At 30.7% G+C, this 21,514-nt stretch overlaps 1 protein-coding gene across 1 annotated transcript; it reads left to right on the top strand.

The window, feature by feature from the left end:
- The first annotated feature begins 10,111 nt into the window (after positions 1-10,111).
- On the top strand, positions 10,112-11,149 carry LOC139091801 (uncharacterized). Its single transcript, XM_070642009.1, has 4 exons — positions 10,112-10,152; positions 10,208-10,545; positions 10,734-10,834; positions 10,897-11,149. The coding sequence occupies exons 1-4, from the start codon at positions 10,141-10,143 to the stop codon at positions 11,007-11,009; spliced, it is 564 nt and encodes a 187-aa protein (XP_070498110.1). The 5' UTR covers positions 10,112-10,140; the 3' UTR covers positions 11,010-11,149.
- The last annotated feature ends 10,365 nt before the right edge of the window (positions 11,150-21,514 follow it).

The raw sequence follows: 21,514 nt of genomic DNA, 5'->3' as shown, positions 1-21,514 counted from the left end.
TACACATCAGCAGAATGGAATGAATATCATAATAATAATGGTAATAAATTTATACCTTTTTCATGATCGCATATTTTTTTGCTATTTTTGGACGCAATGCACGAACCACTATTAATGTGCCACCATGCAAATCAATAAGGATTTTCTGAAGATTATATGTTGAAGGAACGTGTGGCTTGTATGGCAATTTTTCATTCTATTACGACAATGAAGTTAATGATTGTTTGAAATTGAAGTCTATAGGAGAATTTTGCAATCGATAGAGGACGATTGAGGCATCTTTGTGGATGGTTGTAATGGGTTTGGTGTAGATTGAGGTGAATTTGCTGTAAATTGAGGTTGACTTAGTTGAATGATTGGTTATTGTATCAGATTTATAGACAGACATTTACAAACTCTTAAGAATCAAGCAGTCTAAGAACATCGACTAGATTTGGCACTTAAAAAAATCAATTTCAGATTCACGTGCGACGGACATCAACATTTGACATTTTTCTCACATCAAATAACGCATAAAACCGCCTACGATATTAAATAACTGACAATAACCTGAAAGGAGAGACTTTATTTTATTATTTAACTCAAATGCTCATGACTAAATCGCTGATCTTTTAAGAAAAAAGGCATAAAAAAATCACAACCGCATGCCCATTGCCGTGTAATAAAATATTTTATTCAAATGTTTACAACCGCTATGATTCTTTTCTTCTTCGTGATTATCAATGCAAAATATCAACAAGCTCAGCATTCATAATGTGTCTGGAATAAATAAAATGAAGTTTTTTTTTCTTTCGAAAAATAACACAATAACTGAAAGTAAATGTTGGAAGTTATAACAGCAAAAAAAAAGTTATGAAATTTGATGTTACTGTGATTTTTTTGTACTAAGGATTGTCTGACCCTTGTGGGGATTTTGATGCATATTGTTGATATTATACTAAGTACGAAAATAAATTGGTAGGACTTTGCAAGAAATTGACTCGAATTTTGTAAGGAAAAGTCGATTTAAGTCGTTTGGACTCAGTGTAAAGGTCTGAGTAGGACTTTGAGAGTCTCAACTTCAGTTGATCCACCTTTTTGAACTTTTGGAGCCCTGTAACCATTCTTGAGTAGTAAGCCACAAAATGAATTCATCAATATGAGCTCTGATCGCTATATAGCTTCCAAATGATTGCCTAAAGGACCCTTGAGATGCTTGAAATAATTTGAAAGCATAGATCATGTTTTATCTGCATTTTCTGCATTAATAGATCGATAGAAGCTTTGGATTCTAATTTGGTCGTGTCTGTAGACAGAAAATAACACTGAGTAGTGACCAGACCAACAATTTCAGTTAATTTTGCACTTGTAAAGCTGAAAAATGCATCGTTTTTCCTCATTACTCAATAATTCACAGTCTGAACAGCAATAATTCACTAAATATTCTACATTACAATCAGCAACTTAACAACAATCCCAAAACAGCCAATTTTGATTCTTAATCTCAATCAATATCTTGTTTAAAAAAATCCCCACAAGGGAAATACATAAAAAGTATCATTATTGAATGTGAATTTAGTAAGACAATAACATGTACAGAATGTAATGTATGTGCAATGCAATATGAATGAAAAAGTTACCTTCACCGACCTTGCATTCTAAGAGCGCAATAATAATGGCAATAATCAAGGTGTTGTTACACAAAAATATGAAAAAAATTGTACATATATTAAAAATTGCATACAGTATTCTCGACTGGCATGATTATTAGCAACATGCCAAACATTTTTTTTTATGCTGTCGGTGTCTTTTTGTTGTAATTCGTTGATTGTGAACCGTGAAGATGAAAGTTGGTGGACGACTACTTAATCATATGATGGCACGTCTAAGAAGAAAACTTGATAATCATCAACTTAATAATTAACTCATTAATCGCATTAAATAAAAAAAAGTCAGGCAGAAAGGCAAGAAGTATAAAAAAATGTATTATGAAACAATTTTTCAGCGATTACATTAAGTATGCTGCCAACTGACGGTAGTTGTAGACACATTTTTGAAAGTAAAACTATTAAAACCTGATGAGAATATGTGCATTTGCTAGGCTTCTTTATGCTTCTTTTTATTTCCACGGATGCACATTTTTTTTATTATTTTTTTGAAATGAAAAATTGAAAACTTGTTGCATTAAATCTTCACTATACTTATAAGGTCTGATTGTGTTAGCTTTTATTTGAGTTAGATGAGTGGCTTTTAAGGGGTATTGGATTAGGATTGGATTGGGATTGGAATAGTAAGGTATGGTTTATCAAGAAATAATGAAGCTATTGTTAATTATCACAGAAGTAAATTGACAGCGAACAAGCAGCAGCGACGTAGTTTTTAGAGCAGTGGAGAGCAATTTGTGCGCTTTTTGATGAGATCACCACCATGGTGTGCCGCAAAAAATTCAAAGTTGCACATCACTGGGTTAGAGTGTCCGTTAACTGACCCTTACGACCCGGGTTTGATTTTTGAGATTATTTAGTTGAATTCGGGTGCCATTTTGCTGTTTCTAGTCAAATTAACTCGATTTGTGTATTCGCGACACAGAAATTTTGGCTAAATTCATTGCATTGGTATCCTCTGGCTATTTTTGGGTAGTAAAAGATTCGTTTCTAAAGTAATCAGTGAGCAGTGGAGCTTCTGAAGAGCTCCCCAAGTCTCTATGATTGTTCAAGAATTCGCCAAAATCTATCATAATTCTACCTAACACTTTCAACATGAATTCCTTACTTCTTTTAATAATTTCATAAGATTTTTCATTAAAAGCACTTTCATATATTTGAAATGAATGCTTAATGAACATTTTCATAAAAAATTACTTTACATTTAGAGATTTTTACAATTTTTTTACAAATCGTTGATGAGTTAATTGTAAATCGACTCACTTGTTTACATAATCGTCTATACTCATTGCAAATTAGTAATAAAAAGAATGTGTGAGGCAAAAAAAAAAAATATATGGCATGTGATGAACATAAATTTTTCGACGCATAAGTGAGTTAAGATTAATTGAAGAAAACATAAATTTTGTGAAAAGGTCTACGGGTGTTGCTTGAACACGGTGATTTGTTATGATGAAACCAAAGATAATACAAGATGTTTAATGCATATTGACAAGTGCATTGATAGGTTTATTATGGATGTCACATGCATCTGCATGTTTATGTTATGGGTTAAAATTGATGCATAAGACAAAATTGAGTCATCATGTTTTGCATGTAGCAGATAAATATTGGAATAGGAAATATTGAGTATTTGCTGTTCTGCTTGTTTGTTATGATTTATCAAAATCAGTTTTATTCAGCTTTAAGCTTTAGATTTGGGATTGATGAGATCCCTCAATATATTGACCAATATAATTCGTTGATCAATTGGCAATGATCGACAGATGCATAGACTGAAATGATCTTTACTGCTCGTTTAATCCTAACGAATTTCACTTCCGTTCATAAACATCAGCTGAGCTTCAATCTCACTTGACATCTTATCGACAATAAAAACTCAAGATTAATAATTTTTTGGGAAATTCCTTTGAATTCAATTGCTATTGTTTGAAAGATAAAGTATCAAAAAATTTCCCATTTTGATGATAAGATTCCGATGATGATGATTGTATTCCGGTATTAATCTAGCAATGATTGATTGACTTAAAGATGAAAATTTGTTCCACAAACGTCATTAGAAATTCCCAATCAAGTGTGTTGTTATTGAATTGCTTCCTTGCTGAATATCTTAGGATTAAGTGTGCAGAATGGAAATGATGACAATTAAGGGTTCCAGATGCCAATTCCGAGGCTGAGATCGAGACTTCCCGGGTAATGTTCTTGGTCTAGTGTAATTGTCTCGAGAATTTGTCGAAACCAAGACTTCTAGATACCTTTATCCTTAATGGTTTGACAAGAAAACTTTAATTTAGATGCGCAGGCCTGCAGTATTCTACTGTACTTTATAGTCCATCTAAGGCTGCAAACATTAGATTTTTTGTCTGCAGGTTTACAATTTTGGACAAATTTTATAAGCAAGTACATGATTTTCTAGCAAAAAGTCTAGCTTCAACTAAATTGCAAATTACCTAACTAATCTCAGTTGATGAGATTATTTTGTGTAATTTTGCGACATCGGCTAATTGGTCATGTAACGCAAAGGTTGATATCCATTCGAAAATCCTATCCCACTTATTCAATTAAGCAATTAAAAATCAAATTAAAAACTGCATATTTGTGTACAATTACTAAGCAAATAGCTGTAAATAAACAATTTTTTTTTATTTCCGCATTTACCTCTAAAAATTAAAATCTGGAGTTCATTGGCAGGCAATAAAAAATAAATCCAAACGTCTCCTACTCTCAATTTTTAAAAGTCCAATAACAATAATTTGGCAACATTTATGCTAATTTAAAGGCAACAAAAAAAAACTTCACGATAGTTTATAAATAATACCGAAAAAAACTTATCTAAAAATAGAAACTCATTTCGTTTCAAATCACATGTCCGCATATGCAAAATACTCAAAAGAAGCCAATTTCTAATAGCTAACTAATGAACACGATTATGCACATGGATATATAAATACACTCAATCACAAACGGGACGCCAAATTAAATTAAAATTAAAATTATTTACAGTAGTGGAAATTCAAATGGAAAGTGATACGAAATTACAGCAAAAATCATTTAAAAATGTTAGATAAAAAAAACTGTGTCATTTGCAGGCTTAATGGATTAAAATTTTATAAAACGCATGTAATGTGTGTTTTTATGTCTCGTATTCTGTATCAATTGCTTAATCTAGTAATGTCAAATTGCAAACTTAATCCTTTTGCTGGATTTGATGGCATACGTGACTATTGAGACTGTGTGTGGGCCGATGAAGTAGGTTGACTGTTTTTGTTTTGTCAATTTCATTTCTTCGATTGATAACGAGTGAATTTGATGATTTTAATGGATTTCTGGAATAATTTATTTTGTAAATTTTCAAGATTTTAATAGATTTTCTAGAGTTTTCTTTTAGAATATTCAATTTCGAGTTTTCTAGCAGTGACATCAGTTCATTGAACTCTACTTGCAATATGAAGCTTTAAAGACGGAACCAGAGATGTATTCATAGACGGGAAGGGGTTCAACACACCCCAGACCACTAGAACTCCACTAAATTATTCCCATTTCTTCCACATCATTTCCCAATTCCCACTTGACCTGACAATTATGCTATATAAAATTTCTTTCTATCTAATTTATTTTATAGCTTTTTTTTCTCATTTATTATAATTTTTAATGTATTCATTTCACATTATTAATTAAAAATACATTAAAAGGTTGTTGAACGTTCATATTCAAGCACCATAACTAGATATGTATGTCTAATTTAAAATTATTCAATTAACACCAGAGATTTTTAATTTATTTAATAAAAAAAGTGAAATAAAAATTGAAAAATAATTAAATATCGTGCTTTAAGTTTTATTTTATTTTTATTGCGAAGATGATGCAAAAGGATTTTATGTGGGAAGCCTAGTAGCGAGAGAAAGATTTGATTTGGACATTAAGACTACTCATTTATTGCGGAACGTGAAAAATTGATTTATGGACTACCTCTAACCCCTCTGGAACCAAATTTTCACTTAAAATGTTTATTATTGTCTGAGGCGTAACAAAAACTAAAACTTCCCTCCCTCTTCAACCTCAAAAGATCGTTGCGTAATAAGTGAACGACCCCCTTGTAAGCTTTTGTTAATTAATGCCCAGAGTCAGACATTCCAAACTACAGTACTGTGCTTACTGTGCTAATTGAATGTATAAGTGTCTGACTCTTAATTAATGTGCATTTTTTTTATCATTTTTATACAAGTGGAAGTCAGCGATAGAGTCAGTTTCAGGCGACTCTTGTAGGAGGTCATGGATCACAACTGATCCAGCAAAGTAAGAAGTAAGTTATGTTATATTAAATGAATTATTGAAAATATTCAAAATCAAAGCTCTGATTCCATTGGACCAGCCAAGAAGGAATTTTTTGTCAAGGTTCTTCCTCCATTTCCATACCGGAAAATTCTTTAAATAATTAGCAATATTGAGGAACAAATAGATCCCAAACCCCCCTGTGGCTCCACTCTTGATATAATTTTCAATCAAAAATCCCCGAAATTTAAATTTACTTTAGAAAGTTTCAACAGAGCTTTTCTAAAAGTTTTCATCATCAACTTCTCACTCATTCCGCACGATGATCTTTACGTCTATTTACCAGCATGCAACTTAAAAAAACATTTAATTTTATTTCATTTTTTTTTCTGAAATTCGATACACTTAACACATTACAGTTTATGTTCATTTTATTAAAACGATTTGCTAATTATTATTATAGCAATATTTAAGTTATGTAATTGCAATGCATTTTTCAGCTTTAAATTTTCAATCAGAGAAGAAAAAAAAGTAGAAATGAAACCAATAATTCATAACATTTAATGAATAAGGTTAAATGTCAAACAGCATTATCGTAAATGAAGTGAAATATAGTAAATAAACTGAGTTATTAATTCCATAATTCAATGCTTCATTCTTGTTGCTGTTCATGACTGGTGTCATAAAAAATTATAGAGAAAATATTCTCTGTCGTCAATCGATTTTTAAAGCCACGATGACATTTATTGAATCAATAGTTTATTCTATCTCCTTCTTCTTACAGTTCCATTTGCCATTTTCTTCTCTTCTTACTGTTTTATGATGTTGAAAACATCCGATTGAATTAATTGAATGAGATTGAGTTGTCATATTTGAAAAGATCAATTGATTAGATATTATTTCCATGATGGTTGAATTATTTTCTTGTGGTGAGAAATATGGGTTGGGGTATTTGATGTAATGTGGATATTTTGGGTGCTTTGTCAAAGGTTATCAAGCTTTTTTCGAGATTTGGTACATTTTGATCCTAAAATTTGCTAATTTTTCAGATACATCTGAGCATCTCATACTTTATACCAGTGTGAAACGACATATAGGCGTTAAACCCATAGCTCAAATAATTAACTGGACATTATGTCAAGTTTGCCCACTCGGGGATGATTCCTCCTCAGAAAAAGGCATCTTAAAAAACGAATTTAAAAACAAACAAAACAATAAGCAAGTCTTCAAAATTTTTAGACATAACAATTCTATTTAAAATCCTCCGTCAAAATTAATAAAGACAAGGCTCATCTCCTCACGTGTATAACCAAAAATCTCGCTAAAATCATTCAAGCAATAAGAAGATTTAATAGGTAAATAAAAATATGCGAAAATATATGTGGCGTATTATTCGTCACACGAGTAAGTTTTTCAAGGTCGACATTAACATTCTTTTCATCATGATTTCGGTATATTCTATCATACCTTTTACTCCAGAATTGAGTTGTGATTGAAATTTTTGTATGAAGAACGATTGACGTCATGGATACGGTATGCTGAATGTACTTATTATTTATCGCGAATTCATGAAAATTTACTTCTTTTGCTGATATATGATGAAAAAAAATAAATTGCGATTTTTATATTTTTTGCCACATGTGTGTGCAAATTTGTGCGTTAACCGTATCGTTTGAATGAAAAATTTGTAAGGTTGTAAGAATGGGAATTTTTGGATTCTAACGTAAGAAAAGAGGGGAATAAGAAGCATTTGAATATTGAAAATTGCAAAAAAATTATAAATTCGCTTTATATTTATTACCGGAAAGAATAAGACGTAGAAATAGCCAAAAATCCGGCACCAGGCCAGCGTCACTTTGGACCGACTCTAGATTCCTTAAAATCCGGCCTCATACCTGAGTCAAGTCGACTTTGGGACAGACTTTCGATCAGTTCTATGCCGTATATTCCTTACAAGATTCTTAATAAAGCTGAAATTCAATAAAATCAACATTTTATCATTAACTTTCGATTTCCTTGGAATAATTCTGATTACAAGTATTTCCACTTGCACGTGCACTTACATGAGACTTAATTTACTGTACTTACCTTACTTGCCTAGATTAACATTTTATACTCTAAATTTTTCAGTAATATTCACGCATTATCAAGTAATTAACCTTATAAGGGGGCGGACAGCTCAGATGCCAAGTAATGCAGTCACTAGAACTAGACATACAGCTAATCAAACAAAAATCAGTCCACTTGGCAACTACAAAATACCAAATTTTGCCCAGTCAGTTTCCAATCCCTTAAAAGTCATTATCTCTGCAAAAATTGTTGCTAAAATCGAATTCCAATAATTAAAATTGATTATTTTCATGGGTGTGTATGCACCACATTATCATGAAATTATCTATTTCAAAAAAAATTAAAATCATATAAAATTGACAGTTATGAATATTAATAAAAAAATTTTGTCTCAATTAATGTGAATTAACGAGATTGAGTCCGATTATGAGCTGCAATCTTAATTAGGAATTGGGTTTAAATTATTATTTAATTCTTCCCTAATTGAGTTGTGTTGGCCTTTATAATAATTTTGATGTTAATAAAATTGATAATTTTTTTTGTCGGCTAGTTGAGCTAGGCAGGTAAGTTTGGCTTTTAGCACTTAAACATTGTCTTCATTTCTTTGGATTGAAACTTTGTCTTGTTTGCCTACAGAAATTACGAAATTTTGTTATAAACTGTGTTTTTCTGTCTCAAAACCAAAGCTTTGCACGTATCTTCCTTTAAATATCTACCAGTAATATGAGTTTTATTGCCGCAATACTCAAGAAACATTTCTGAAATTTTTAAATTTTCCGCAACATTTACACTATATAAGGTTCACCTTGCAACATCGATTAAAATCCCGAGCAGCACAGAGTGTTTGTTGGGGCATCGCTATGTTGCCTTATTGACAATTGGACTCAAAAGTTGCACTGACGGTACCAAGACAGGTGATTAGACTAATTTTTTACATCGAAAAATGCGGTTAACCACATTGTGTCCCTCGGAACTTGCTTTAGATCCGTGTCAATTAATTATCGTAATAAGCATTACAGTAGTAAACAGCTTTGTCCGATTTAGACGACAAAGTATCATAATTGCTTCATTAATAGCCTAGTTTTGCATCAAATAGTTATAACCAGTTAAATAAATCCACGTATTAAGTACGATGAACTGAAAGATATTGTCCAATAACTAATAGATGTTTATTATTTATTTAATTCGACTTACATTGTATTTACATTAATATATTTCAAAATTCCATCAAGTCAAAATGAAACATGAACTTTTACAAAAATCATGCTACAAAGTAATAAAGATTCATTTCAATGAGCCTGAGATGGATTTATTGTACGGTGCACAGAGAATAATTTACCATATTTCCACCTTCAACACGACACATTTTTTTGTGCCTTTCTTTAATATTTATGTTTATGAATTAAGAACGAAATATCTACAAAATTATGATGCGTTGATGTGGGTGGTCCATGCTTTGTCGGATGAAAGCTTTAAGTTAATTTATTATACAGCTAAATGCTCATATGTGAACAAATTTACATGGAACATGCGAATTAATCAGGAAGTTTTGACATTTATGAATGAATTATGGATGTAGGTTGCATTAAATATTATTATTTTAGATCTTATAAGTGATTTGGTAAAGAATTGAGAGGATTAAAATGGTAACTTGTTTTATAAACGTTTGGAATGTAAATTAAAGTGATTTGATTCTTGCAAGCTATAATTTTGTTGATTAATAACATAATTTATCATGTTTTTTAGCTAATTATATGTTTATAAATATTGAAAATCAACTTAAAAGCTTTTAAATTCGACTATTTTAAAATATTTCAAAATAATTAATTTTTTTAAAACTTTAAAAATTCAACTTCAAATTAAGATTAAAAATAAATTATTAGAATGCCATAAAAGCACATGGACAACAAAAGGTGGGTGTAATTATTCTAAAAATAGCACATTTCACAATTATCTTAGGTTTAGAATTTTAAATTTTTATTGCAGCGCCATAAATGACAAAAATGTTTTAAAGGTTGCAAATCTTATTAAAAACAAAAGAATTTTATAAAATTGAAAAACAAAAAAATTGATAAAAAATTTGAATAAAAGCGGCTGAATTTTATGTTAGGACAGTATTAAGTTTTCACTAGTCTAACATTCAATTTGGTTTAAAATGAAAATTTTGGTAATTTTAATATTCAAAAATTAGTTTAAATTAAATTAACACAATTCTTTATTAGGTTTCAATCATCTTGCTATCATTAGCCACACAAATTCATGGCAAATGCAACGTATGCAATACAACAACATTGTTTGCATGTTTCAGTATTGATCAATATATTCCATGTGATGCCACCGGTGTTTTTAATTTAACTGGACTTGGAACTTGTGGTACAATGCAGGTTTGTAATAACAATGTAGCAGGAACGACACCTTGCGTACCTATAGCAAATGGTGCAAGCTGTAAAACTCCTCATGTTCAATTAACAAACACAACTACACCACCGACAACTACAACTACAACAACGACAACTACTACTACATCTACCCCAACAACAACAACTACAACAACCCTTAAGTAAGCTTTTTGTATTTAAATAGTTCTATACACTCACATACAAAGAGCATGCTCATATAAATGAGCATATTCAAAACATGCGTTTTTCATACAATTGAGCATGCTCACAAAAGTGAGTAAACTCGCATACAATGAGTTTTTTGGCTGTTAGGCATAGTTTCAGTACTTCATTTCTACTAAATTTTCAGACCAACAACTCCAATCGGTTCATTCAATGCTAATACTTTCTGTGCAAACAAAGGTCATGGAAGATATCCTCATCCTTCCTTCTATACATGCGAAAAATATGGTAATTTTAATAACATTTTAACGAAAGTTGATTGAAAATTAATTTTTAAAATTTATTTAAAGTTTTTTGCTATTCTATTGATGGAATTAAAATGATTGGTGCTGTATACCCGTGTGTAGGAACAACACAATTCAATCCTAATACATTATACTGTGATCCTAATTACACATGTTAAATGAGTACATTTCGAATGGAACCATGATCCAAATTGGAACCTCAGTTGATACAAAAGGCTTTGCTGGTTAAAGTTTCATATTTAATGTTTTATGTCAATATTATTAAAAATAAATTTTTATTTGCCATGCATGAAAATTTCATGAACTTTTTTAATAATTTCTCTAATTTTTCTCAAGCTTAGATCAGTCCGAATTTGGCAAACCTTTACACAACAGTTAGACATTGACATTAAATTAATATTTTAAAACCCACATCTCCTTTAATAATTTTTATAATTAAACGTGAAGTCCTCATAAGTCATGCAACTGAAATTCATCAAATTGCTGTCTTTTTTTAACTTTAAATGTAATTAGCTTCAAATTTAAATAAACCTTCAACGTAAATGAAAAGTATCTGCAAAAGACAAGGTCGTAAATTATTATTAGATCACAACAGAAGTCAACTTTATGCTGTCGTTGTTGATGTTTTTTGCGCATCACGTTATTGCAGCTGTGATTAAACTTTTTTTAATGATTTTAATTCATTTTTATGAAGTTGAAATTGAATTTTTTGAGATTTTAAAAGGGTTTTCGAAGGTTTTGTAGATGAAAAATGAGTATGAAGGCGTCCAAAGAATTATTGGAAGTAGCCTGTTGATGGAGACAGAGCAGCACTTAATATTGGCAATTGGCAAAGGTCAGCCAGCGCTAGAGCCAGTTTTAGACGTCAACAGAGAGAAGCTATTCATCACAGACGATCTATATGGCCAGCAAAGTAAGCAAGCAAGTCCCAGATTTTCCAAATTTTTCCAAACTTTATTCCAGTTCCCTAACATAAAAGCCTCAAATTTCCCCATAATTATAAACTTCATCTCCACTACCATCAACATCACATTCAAACTTCCACATCAAGTATCAAATACAGTATAACTTTCTGATATACTCAATCAATAAAATATGGAAAAAAAACTTATATCAAAAGTTGAACTGAAAAAAAAAACTTTTTGATGCGAATAAAGACATGATGAAATATTGATGCATCAATTTAGATCACATAAATAATATATTCTGTCTGAGAGAATGTGAGACACAAATTAGAATGCTTCAGATGTTAGAGACGTAAAATGAAAAGTTTTTAAGCGAGAGAAGCAAACTTTTTAAGTTTGGATCTGTTGAATATTATTAATGTTGGATGCTTTTTGAGACTTGCAAGCGCAGTGCATTGACTCGGAAGAGATGTGTATGGGAAGAGGTTCAGTGGATGATGTTTGACCGATTATTGGAGCTTATGTTATGAGGATATTTATAGATTATAGAAAAGTTTAACGAGTTGAAGTTAAGTGATGGACAAGAAGCTTTTTTAAATTGATTTTAAAGATTTTATGTCATTTTAGGTGATGTGTAGGAAGGAAGGGTATACATGCAAGTTTGAAAGCTTAACCTAGTAGTTATATTGATACTTTTTACTGATCTTTGAGCATCAGATTACAATAATCTTCTTATTTTAGAGTGAGACGACGATTACGACGGTGGAAAGGCTTTGCGGCTTACTTCGCTGGTCGTACAGATTAATTGCGAGCTGTGACCTTCCTTAGACGTCTTCTAAAGTTGGTTTTATCATTAACTTTCGTTTGCCAATCACCAATACCTAATGCAATGCTATTTCTATCGATAGCTTCTCTTTATGAGTTCTTAGGCCTTCCTGGGGATAGCTGAGCACCTTTAAAAATTTGCAGCGTTTCTTCTGTCTGCGCTTAGATTAAATCCATCCGACTTTGTTGCGTCACTCGCTTTTAATACTTTAATACAATCAACAATGAAGCTTTTCTAAAATAAGCTTTCATAATCAGCCCTCATATGCAGAAAAGTTGGCAAAACAATTACATTCAATTCTTCTTCATGTTGCCTTCATCTTCCTCTTTTATACCGTACACAATATATTGCACATCCAACCTTGTTAAGAAGTTATGATGATAACAATGACTGAGTGTGAAACAGAAGTATCTAATGAATGTAATGGAACACATCACGTATGACAAAGAAGGCACACAGCATCGTACGCATATTGTATTAAGTTTGTACTTCAATTTACAGTAATGACAGCGAAAGGCAGCTGAGTCTAAGATAATTGAAAACTGAATTAATTTGAGTGCTCTATCCATTGCATCCTACTTCTTCTTATTCCATGCTCTTTAGACTTTGTCATCAACTTCATCACTGTAGACGTCAGCTGTCTGTTACGTAATCACAAAAAAATGTTATTATGATAAATGTTCATTAAAAACATCACATGCACATTGATTGCTGACATAAATATTTTATTTGCAAATACGTTCAAGTCCATGAATTTTTTTTTTGCAATAAATATCGCACAGCGGGTAATGAAGGAACAACGAAAACAATAAGGATTGTTGGTGAAATGTCTGAGAATGTGGGACGAAATGGGTTGATCCTGATGTTTCGAGAGAATCATTTTGACTTTCAAAGTAAAGACTCTCACTCAAGTTTATGAGTTTTTTGGAATAATCCACAAGAATTTGGATATTTTTAACACCTCGGAAGAAAAAGTTCCTTTGTAGAAACTTTTGAAATATTCAAAAACCCACAATAAGCACATCGACCCACAATCGTGATCCTTAAGCCTCAACATAAACTTATTATAAGAATTAAATGAGAAATAAAGAGATACAGATTAATGAACCAAACATAAAAGTGAATAAGACGAAGATAACAAGTAATGAAATTAAACCATATTTTTTCATGAATGACGTCAATTGACAAATCTATCGTAGCATGAAAAGATGAGACTTTACGTAAAATGTAAAAATAGGGTACATCAAGTAAATTCAATTTGTTATTGCCGGAGAAATTTTCAATTGAAAAATTTCATTTTAGTTTCTTTTTTGATTGTGATAAGGAAGTTGTAGACGTAGCTGGCTGTTAAGTAGGGTGGGAGATATTTCATCAGAATTGATCAATTTGATTTTTTACTTCTTTTTACCAATATTGGCATATACAGTTGATTTAACAAGACATCCACATATACCTGACACACAAAACACTTCTGATACGAACAAGCTTACTCACGTAACCTAATTTTGATGCTTTTAACATTTTTCTTAAAGGTCATGAAGATTCTAAATTGAAATAAAGTTTTATTTCAAACGTGAAAATAGATCAGATGACTTGATATGATTCCATCATTTGATTCCTTTTACTAGGAAATTCTTGTTATATTTTTTGAGAAAATGTATGTGAAGCATGACTAAGTCATAAAAAGTATTTTGTTTTTGGAATCTAAAACATTTTTCTTGTGCTTTTAATTCATGAAAGATATACCGAAGGCTATTAATAGGATCAAATCTCTATCACGTCATCGAGCGTGACAATCTTGATTACTATATGAGTAATTCTCTTTTATTTGAATTATTTATGCGTAGGAGTCTTGTATGATGTTTCCTTATAGAGTATTTTCTCATTTTCTTGAGATTAGAGCGTCTTAATCGAAACTAAAGTAGAGTTCTTGAATATCCTTATTGATTTGAGTCTTTATTGACTTCAAACAGATATAATCGACTTCAAACTATCTTTTATTGACTTGAAGCAGTCCTAATTAAGTTCAAACAGTATTAATCGACTTAAAACAGCCTCAATTATCACTAAAGGATCCAAATTAAGTTTAACTAGTCTCAAATGACAAAAAAGAGGTTCATTTGACTTCAAATTATCTCGATTGACTTCAAAAAGTTATAATTGACTTCGATCTTTCCTAATCGACTTCAAACTGTCCCCATCGTCATTAAAGGTTCCAAATCAAGTCAAATTCTACCTTAACAAATCTTTTGTGAGTCTCAATAATCTCCAAACAATCTCAATTGTCACCAATAAGTCCAAATTTACTTTATATAGTCTCTTGTGAGTCTAAAATGATTTCAAGCAATCTCTATCCACCCTAAAAGGTCTCAATCGACCCTAATTACATTTCCTTTGATTCCATAATTGACCTTAATCTGCTAAAATATTTCCAAAGGACATGATTCATCTCAATGCATAAATTAATCTCAAACCAAGCCTCCAAATGCCGTCAACTCCCATTTCACGTAAATATCAGCCTTTGTGAAAATATTTCATAATTAAATTTACATTCAACTCCCACGTTTTCCTTCAAATTTCCGTATCCTTACACGCTCGTATCTCTGCATATTAATTTATAGACTTATTTGTGACAGAAATTAACCTTTATACCTTAAGCTATAGAGATTCAATCTGAACAGTTACACGAATAATTTTCAATTTATGTCCCTTGTTCATAAATAACATGTTCTCACTTTTCTTTATTGCAAATCATTCAGTTTTGTAGCTTTTATGCCCACACACACATAAATTCAGAAACAAAAGGGATTTTTTACAATGAAAATTGTTCAAATCATGTTCAAATGTCAACATTTTGCGGGTTTTGACAGTGTTTTACTATCCTTTTTTTTATATATATCCTATTGATATGGGTTTAATGTTGAAAAACCTTTTTCCTTTCAATTATCCCTTCCATATACTTGATAGATACAAGGCTTCATCATGTTTAGTCGTTTGTGTGTATCAAGGTTGTGTATATTTTATGATAGAAATGTTATTTATGGCATTTTAATAGCTTCAATTCACTCTGTTATTTAATTTCAGATCTCCTGTATTTGTGTAGGATGTTTGAAAATATTGGGGACATTTTTACGATAGCTTTGTCCGGTTGTTTGGATTTATTTTTTTATTATTGTTTCTGTTTTTCATGTTCATTGACTTCTGAATGAAAGTTTTGTTGTTATTTTGATAGATTTTTGTATGCTTTCGTAAGGTTATTGTTTTATATACTAGGAATGAATTATATGACATGTTAAACAAACTTAGTAGATATCAGATATTTAGGATATTGAGGAATGTTCGGCAATTTTTGAGAAGGTATAGATCAAGGCTGGCTCTGCTTCAGCTGTTATTTAATAAGCATTCTATAAATTCTTGTTTAATATAAAGTCTGAAAGGTTAGACTTGGATGGAAGTCGAACATAATTCTTATGAAGTTGTTCATTCTTCATGATTGTTTATGTCGGACGATTCGATTAAGGAGATCTATTTTTGACTTCACAAGCTGAATTTTAGGACAACGCAGTTAACACAATTTTCCTATTTCTAGGGCATATTGGAAAATTTCAGCAAAAGGTACTCGAGTTGTAATTTATAGCAAAGCTGCTTGGACTACAGAATAGAGGCTTCATTTTGGACAATTGGATTTTGTCAATACTGATTTATAGGAGGGGACTGTACCTCTGATAGTCTCAGAAAGTAGTACCTAGTCCCCAATTAACTCTGAAAATCAGCCTTTAATTGGTTCGTTTTCCGTATTGCGAAGCAATCTTCATCAATACTCGGTTTTCCACAAAATCCAAAAATTCCTTAAAAATGCGCTTTAATCACTCAAAATCTAAATAATATTTCAAAAAATTTATCATTTTTCTAAATCAACTCACTTCTGTTACTGTCCGATTTAAACAAATCCATTTTGTATCATTTAGCCTTTGACCTAAACTTGTCTGTATGTGTGTCTAAACTCACATCTTTCAAGTGAAGTAAACAAGTGGTTTTCCAAAAATAAGTAGAACATGGAATAAAATGAAGACAAAAAAACCCGAGAAACACAAGTAAGCTAAAAGTCACACTTCAAGTAAGGTTTAAAAGTCAAGAAGTAAATGACAATAGGCAGTCTGATGTACTGACTCAGGACATACTTTGTCCGCGCGCAAGCTTATCTTTAATACATTATCCTATGGTACGTCATATGAATTACTTATGATGCAACTTAGAGATAACTTAAAGGTAGCATTAAGTCGACTTCAAGCTTATTCAAAATAATCACTTCAACTTGACTTGCAAGTTAACCTGAAGTCAACTAAAAGTGTTACTTGCAGGCATGACCCATTGCTTTCCTATTCCAGCATATTCCCATAAAATTATAAATTAAAAAAAAAACAATTAAATTCTTTATTAATTAACTTAATAATTTTATTTTTGTACGAAAATAGGTATTTTTGACGGTTTAGCACTAAAATGTATAATTTTAAAAAGTGGATTATCCACATTTTTAAATGGTGAGACATAATCCGCTGAATTTGAATAAAATAATTTTTCTTAAGTTGATTATCCTAAGATCATGCTGAGATAATACTGTTATATAATCCAAAAATTCAAAACAAGGCTGTTTTTTGGGATTTTATAACGATATTATCTCAGCATGATCTCAAGATAATCAACTTAAGAAAAATTATTTTATTCAAATTCAGCGGATTATGTTTCACCATGCATGATAACGTTAAAAAATTAACTATATTGCAACTTGCTTTAATCCACTTTTTAGGATTATACATTTTAATGCAAAACTACCCTTACATTTTAAATTTAATTTTTTAAACATTTTTTTCTAAATTCACAAGGTTTATCAATATATTAAAACCTCATTTGCTTTATTTTTTTGCCTCGTTCATATGTTCACGTCCATTAATTCTCGTTCGACGAATGGCATTTCCCAATGCACTCTTAAATGTATCTTTGTCTCCTTTTTTTCCTGCGAGACTTAAATAAGATTTTGTCATGCAGTCAATGATATTGCCGCAATTTTCCTTTATCAAAAAAGCTGCATTCTTTGGATCGCTAAAATAAATTATCAAAAAAGATAAGACAGTTAATAAAATTATTAAAAATATTTTGAAAATTATTTACCTGTTTGCCATTTGCCCCCAAGTACAGTAATTCACTAAAAATGCTGTATTGAATAACAAATTAACAAACCCAAAAGAGAGGGCACTTTCAATAGAATTACATTTAGGTCTCTTTTCTACATTTGTCGTTAAAAACTGGACCTAAATTGAATATAATTTAATTAATTAACGTAATAAGCATACTATTTTAGATTTTTTTACTTACGAACTTGGTCTTCTCAATCTCATCAATTAATGAAGCTTCAAACTTCAAAACGTATTCTACAGAATCAAATTTTTTGAATGAATACTTAATCGTTTCATTATTATTCACTGGAAATAGCTTTTCGATTTTTAAATTAATCTTCTCTTGTTCTCTCATGACATCCTTGATTAAGCTCAATATCATTTGTTGATTATCAAGAATTTCCTGGAATAAAATTAAAGATTATCATTAAAATAATATATTAACGTAAAATTTTTATTTAAAATCATTTCGATTTTGCAACGGAAATTTGAATTTTGAATTAGGAAATATATAAAAAGAAAACAAACCAAAAAAAAAAATATTAAAGTTTTCTCTTAAAAACATTGGTAAATTAATATTAAATAATATCTTGAATAAAAATCAGTGGCAAGAAAGAGGATCTAGAATTTAAATCACATAAAAGAAGAAATTTGAAGCGAAGAAGATCATTCGGCAATGAGAAATAATCAGGAAAATACGTGGAAATTAAACTTTTAGGAAAACTGGATTAAAGAATCGAAACAAAAATGAGTAATCATGTTACTACTATATCTTTGGCATTTGGCATTTAGAATTGGAAGGATTATTAACGTTAACGAGTAAATAGGTGACAATGTTTTAATTATCGAGGATCTGTTTAAATAACGAATTTCAAGAATTCAAAAATTCACATTCGAAAAATTTAGCAGGTTTTTCACAATTTTCAAAATTTAAGGAATCGATAATCATACGAAACATTTAATTTACGATGAAATTGTATTTCAAAGTAAATATCGTTTTTATTTTATATGAATAAACTAAATGCGTCGTTAACGGTTCTATGAATTTTCAAAAATATAAAAGATTTGCAAGATTTTTCGATTAAAATTAAGTTTTTGAATTTTAGAAATTCGTTATTTTAACTCCTAGATTAGTATTGATATCAAAATGTTAAGTCTTACTTTGAGTGTTTTCGATGGCACTTGGACGTGTTCATTTTGTGGTACGAACGTATCTTTAAGTTCGTCTAGAAACTCAAAATGATATTCTCCTCCTTCTATTTCCTCTGCAAAATCCTGAACAATATCTTCAGCATACATATGACTTTCTTCGCCATCATGTTCCTTATTCCCCTCAACCTGATCCTCATAAAAATGACTTTCATCAACAGAAAAACGATCATACTCCATATTTGCTGGTGCTTTTGATGTCTACAAGCATACGTATGTTAATATTTGTCAAAATTTAATATGTTTTATTTTAATTTACCTGACTCAAATATTTCTCAAAATCACCACTTTCTGCTTTAACAGATAATATTGGGTGCTTTTTTTTTTTACTTTTCTTGATCTTATCGCGCTGTTCAGATTCAGTATCTGTAAATGCCACCTTCCTGTCACGTTCTGTTTTCGCTACACTGAATTCAACGTTTTGACATATTATTTTGGCATCGTATGATGTCCATGACAAGATCTTTTTCAATGGAGTGTCATGTTCAAATATAAATTTTTGATGCTGTTTTGGAAAAAAAACCTTATCGTTAATAACCCATTCATTGCGAATGATTTCAATTGAGTTATCTTCGAAATGTGCAACAGAAAACATAATTGGAAATTATCTGAAATAGCAATAAAATTCAAATTAGCCAAAAATAAATTAAAAAGCAAAATGAATTCAAAAAATCAGAAGGAATCTTTCTTCAAATTTGGACATGTTAATATTTAGGCATCAAATTTATTCATTGGAAAAAAAATCTCAATGTCTTCCTCACAAAAATCTGTTCTCATCATAAACATCTTACAGTAAACATCTTCTATGCTGATTGTTTTATTAAAAAAATGATTGCTTTTCAGCTTGAATATATTAATAATGGTTGAACGAACAGGATAAATGAAGAAGTCTGTCAGTTCAGTGTACACGTGTCCTTCAATCACTATTTTTTGTTCAATTTTTTTGAATCCACAAATTTTAAATATTTCGTTGCTTGTAAGCATGACATATCTATTAGCTTCGTTAATGTCTAATCTAATATTTTTATAGAACAATAGTTTGCTGCTTTTATATACGATCTTTAGATCGTTTTGATCTTCAGTTTCTTTCTTTTTAGAATTAATTAGCTCCATTGTTCTGTTGTGCAACTGTTCAATTATGTTTTTGTTAGTTTTGACCTTTTTTTTGAGTTTTCCAAGAAACGACTCAAACTTAAAAGCGGAATAGTAATCTAAGGGACCATATTGAAGCACATCATCACAAATATGGAGCAATAGATGAACATTAAAAACGGAATTCTTCTTTTCATAAATTTCCTGATATTCAGACACGAATGACTTTAATAGCTCTCTAGCTAATAAATTTTCATTAATACAATTTTCTGGGCTAGTTAATATTCTAATAGCAACTGAAAGCTTCATGAAATTTTCATATTCTGTTCTCTCAATTGTATTTAACAGGCATACTGGTCCCGAAAATAGTAAAAACGTCCGGAATTCACTAGCTTTATAACGGTTTTTATCACTCAACGGTCTTATTCGCCGTTGAAATTCTGAAGGCTGTGTCCCTGCAATTACTGAAAGTTTATCAGAAATTTCATTCTGTACATGTGGTGGATACATTCCATCCTTGTTTTCGAACCAGATTTTAAGTAATCTTTTTGTCACACCAAGCAGCACATTGTGCATATAATCTATGGGAAATGCAGTAACCATTTTTATTGGTACCTCTTCTAATGGAGAATTATAATTATGATGATTTGGATCATGTCTTAATGAGAAGCTTTGATCACTTCTTTTTTCATAATCCTGACCAATAAATAGCATCCCTTTTTCATAGATCCCAGGAATAACGCATTTTGGACAACAATTATATCCTGCATGAGATTTTGTGCCTGTTACAGAAGCTCTTGCTGGTGAATCACACGAAAAAAATTCAACATTTACTGTTTTTTTCTTTCCTAAGTAATCAAAACTTTTTAATGTTTTTAATTCATCAGCAAGTGGCTTAATAATTTCAGAGAAATTATCTGGTTTCAATTTCCCAACATAAGCGCTAATTAAGAAAATGTAATCATTTGATTGTATTTTTCCTAGAGTTATCCAAACACTGGGATTAATGTAGGGGTCTTTGAATAATGGAACTCCGTCAACATTTATCGATATATCGACTAAATCATATTTTTCCAGATACCATCTAATATTTGGTAATATCCCAATGTAAAGAAAATGTCCGGGTGAAACCGACGTTGTTATCACGCTTCTTGGCGTCTTCATTAGTGTCCGTGCATCAGTTGGCAATTGAGGATGATCCTCGTTTAAAATTTTCAACAAATCAGTCACGGCACACATTGTCACATTATGTTTTAACTGCCAATCAATCAGTTTTTGTTTTAAATCGTCTTCTTGATTATTGTCAGCATACTCCAAATGACTTCTTCCTTCGTTAAATGATATAGAATCTGTTTCTCTAATTGATTCAGGTGCACTTGTTATTTTTGGTGAATAATTTGGTTCCAAGGATAATTTGCCTTCAATTTCAGTACTGGACGATGAGGAAATGAATGTGT

The sequence above is a fragment of the Chironomus tepperi genome, unplaced genomic scaffold, assembly GCF_022539635.2.
Source record: "Chironomus tepperi strain 1889 unplaced genomic scaffold, CSIRO-AGI_Ctep_v1 contig_261, whole genome shotgun sequence".
Taxonomy (NCBI): Eukaryota; Metazoa; Arthropoda; class Insecta; order Diptera; family Chironomidae; genus Chironomus; species Chironomus tepperi.
This window is presented reverse-complemented; position numbering and strand designations above follow the sequence as displayed.

Bases quoted from the DNA above. Each gene is read 5' to 3' on its own strand.
- LOC139091801 (XM_070642009.1), top strand. The intron at 10,546-10,733 runs GTAAGCTTTTTG...CTAAATTTTCAG, and splicing joins ACAACTACAACAACCCTTAA to ACCAACAACTCCAATCGGTT. The intron at 10,835-10,896 runs GTAATTTTAATA...ATTTATTTAAAG, and splicing joins CTATACATGCGAAAAATATG to TTTTTTGCTATTCTATTGAT.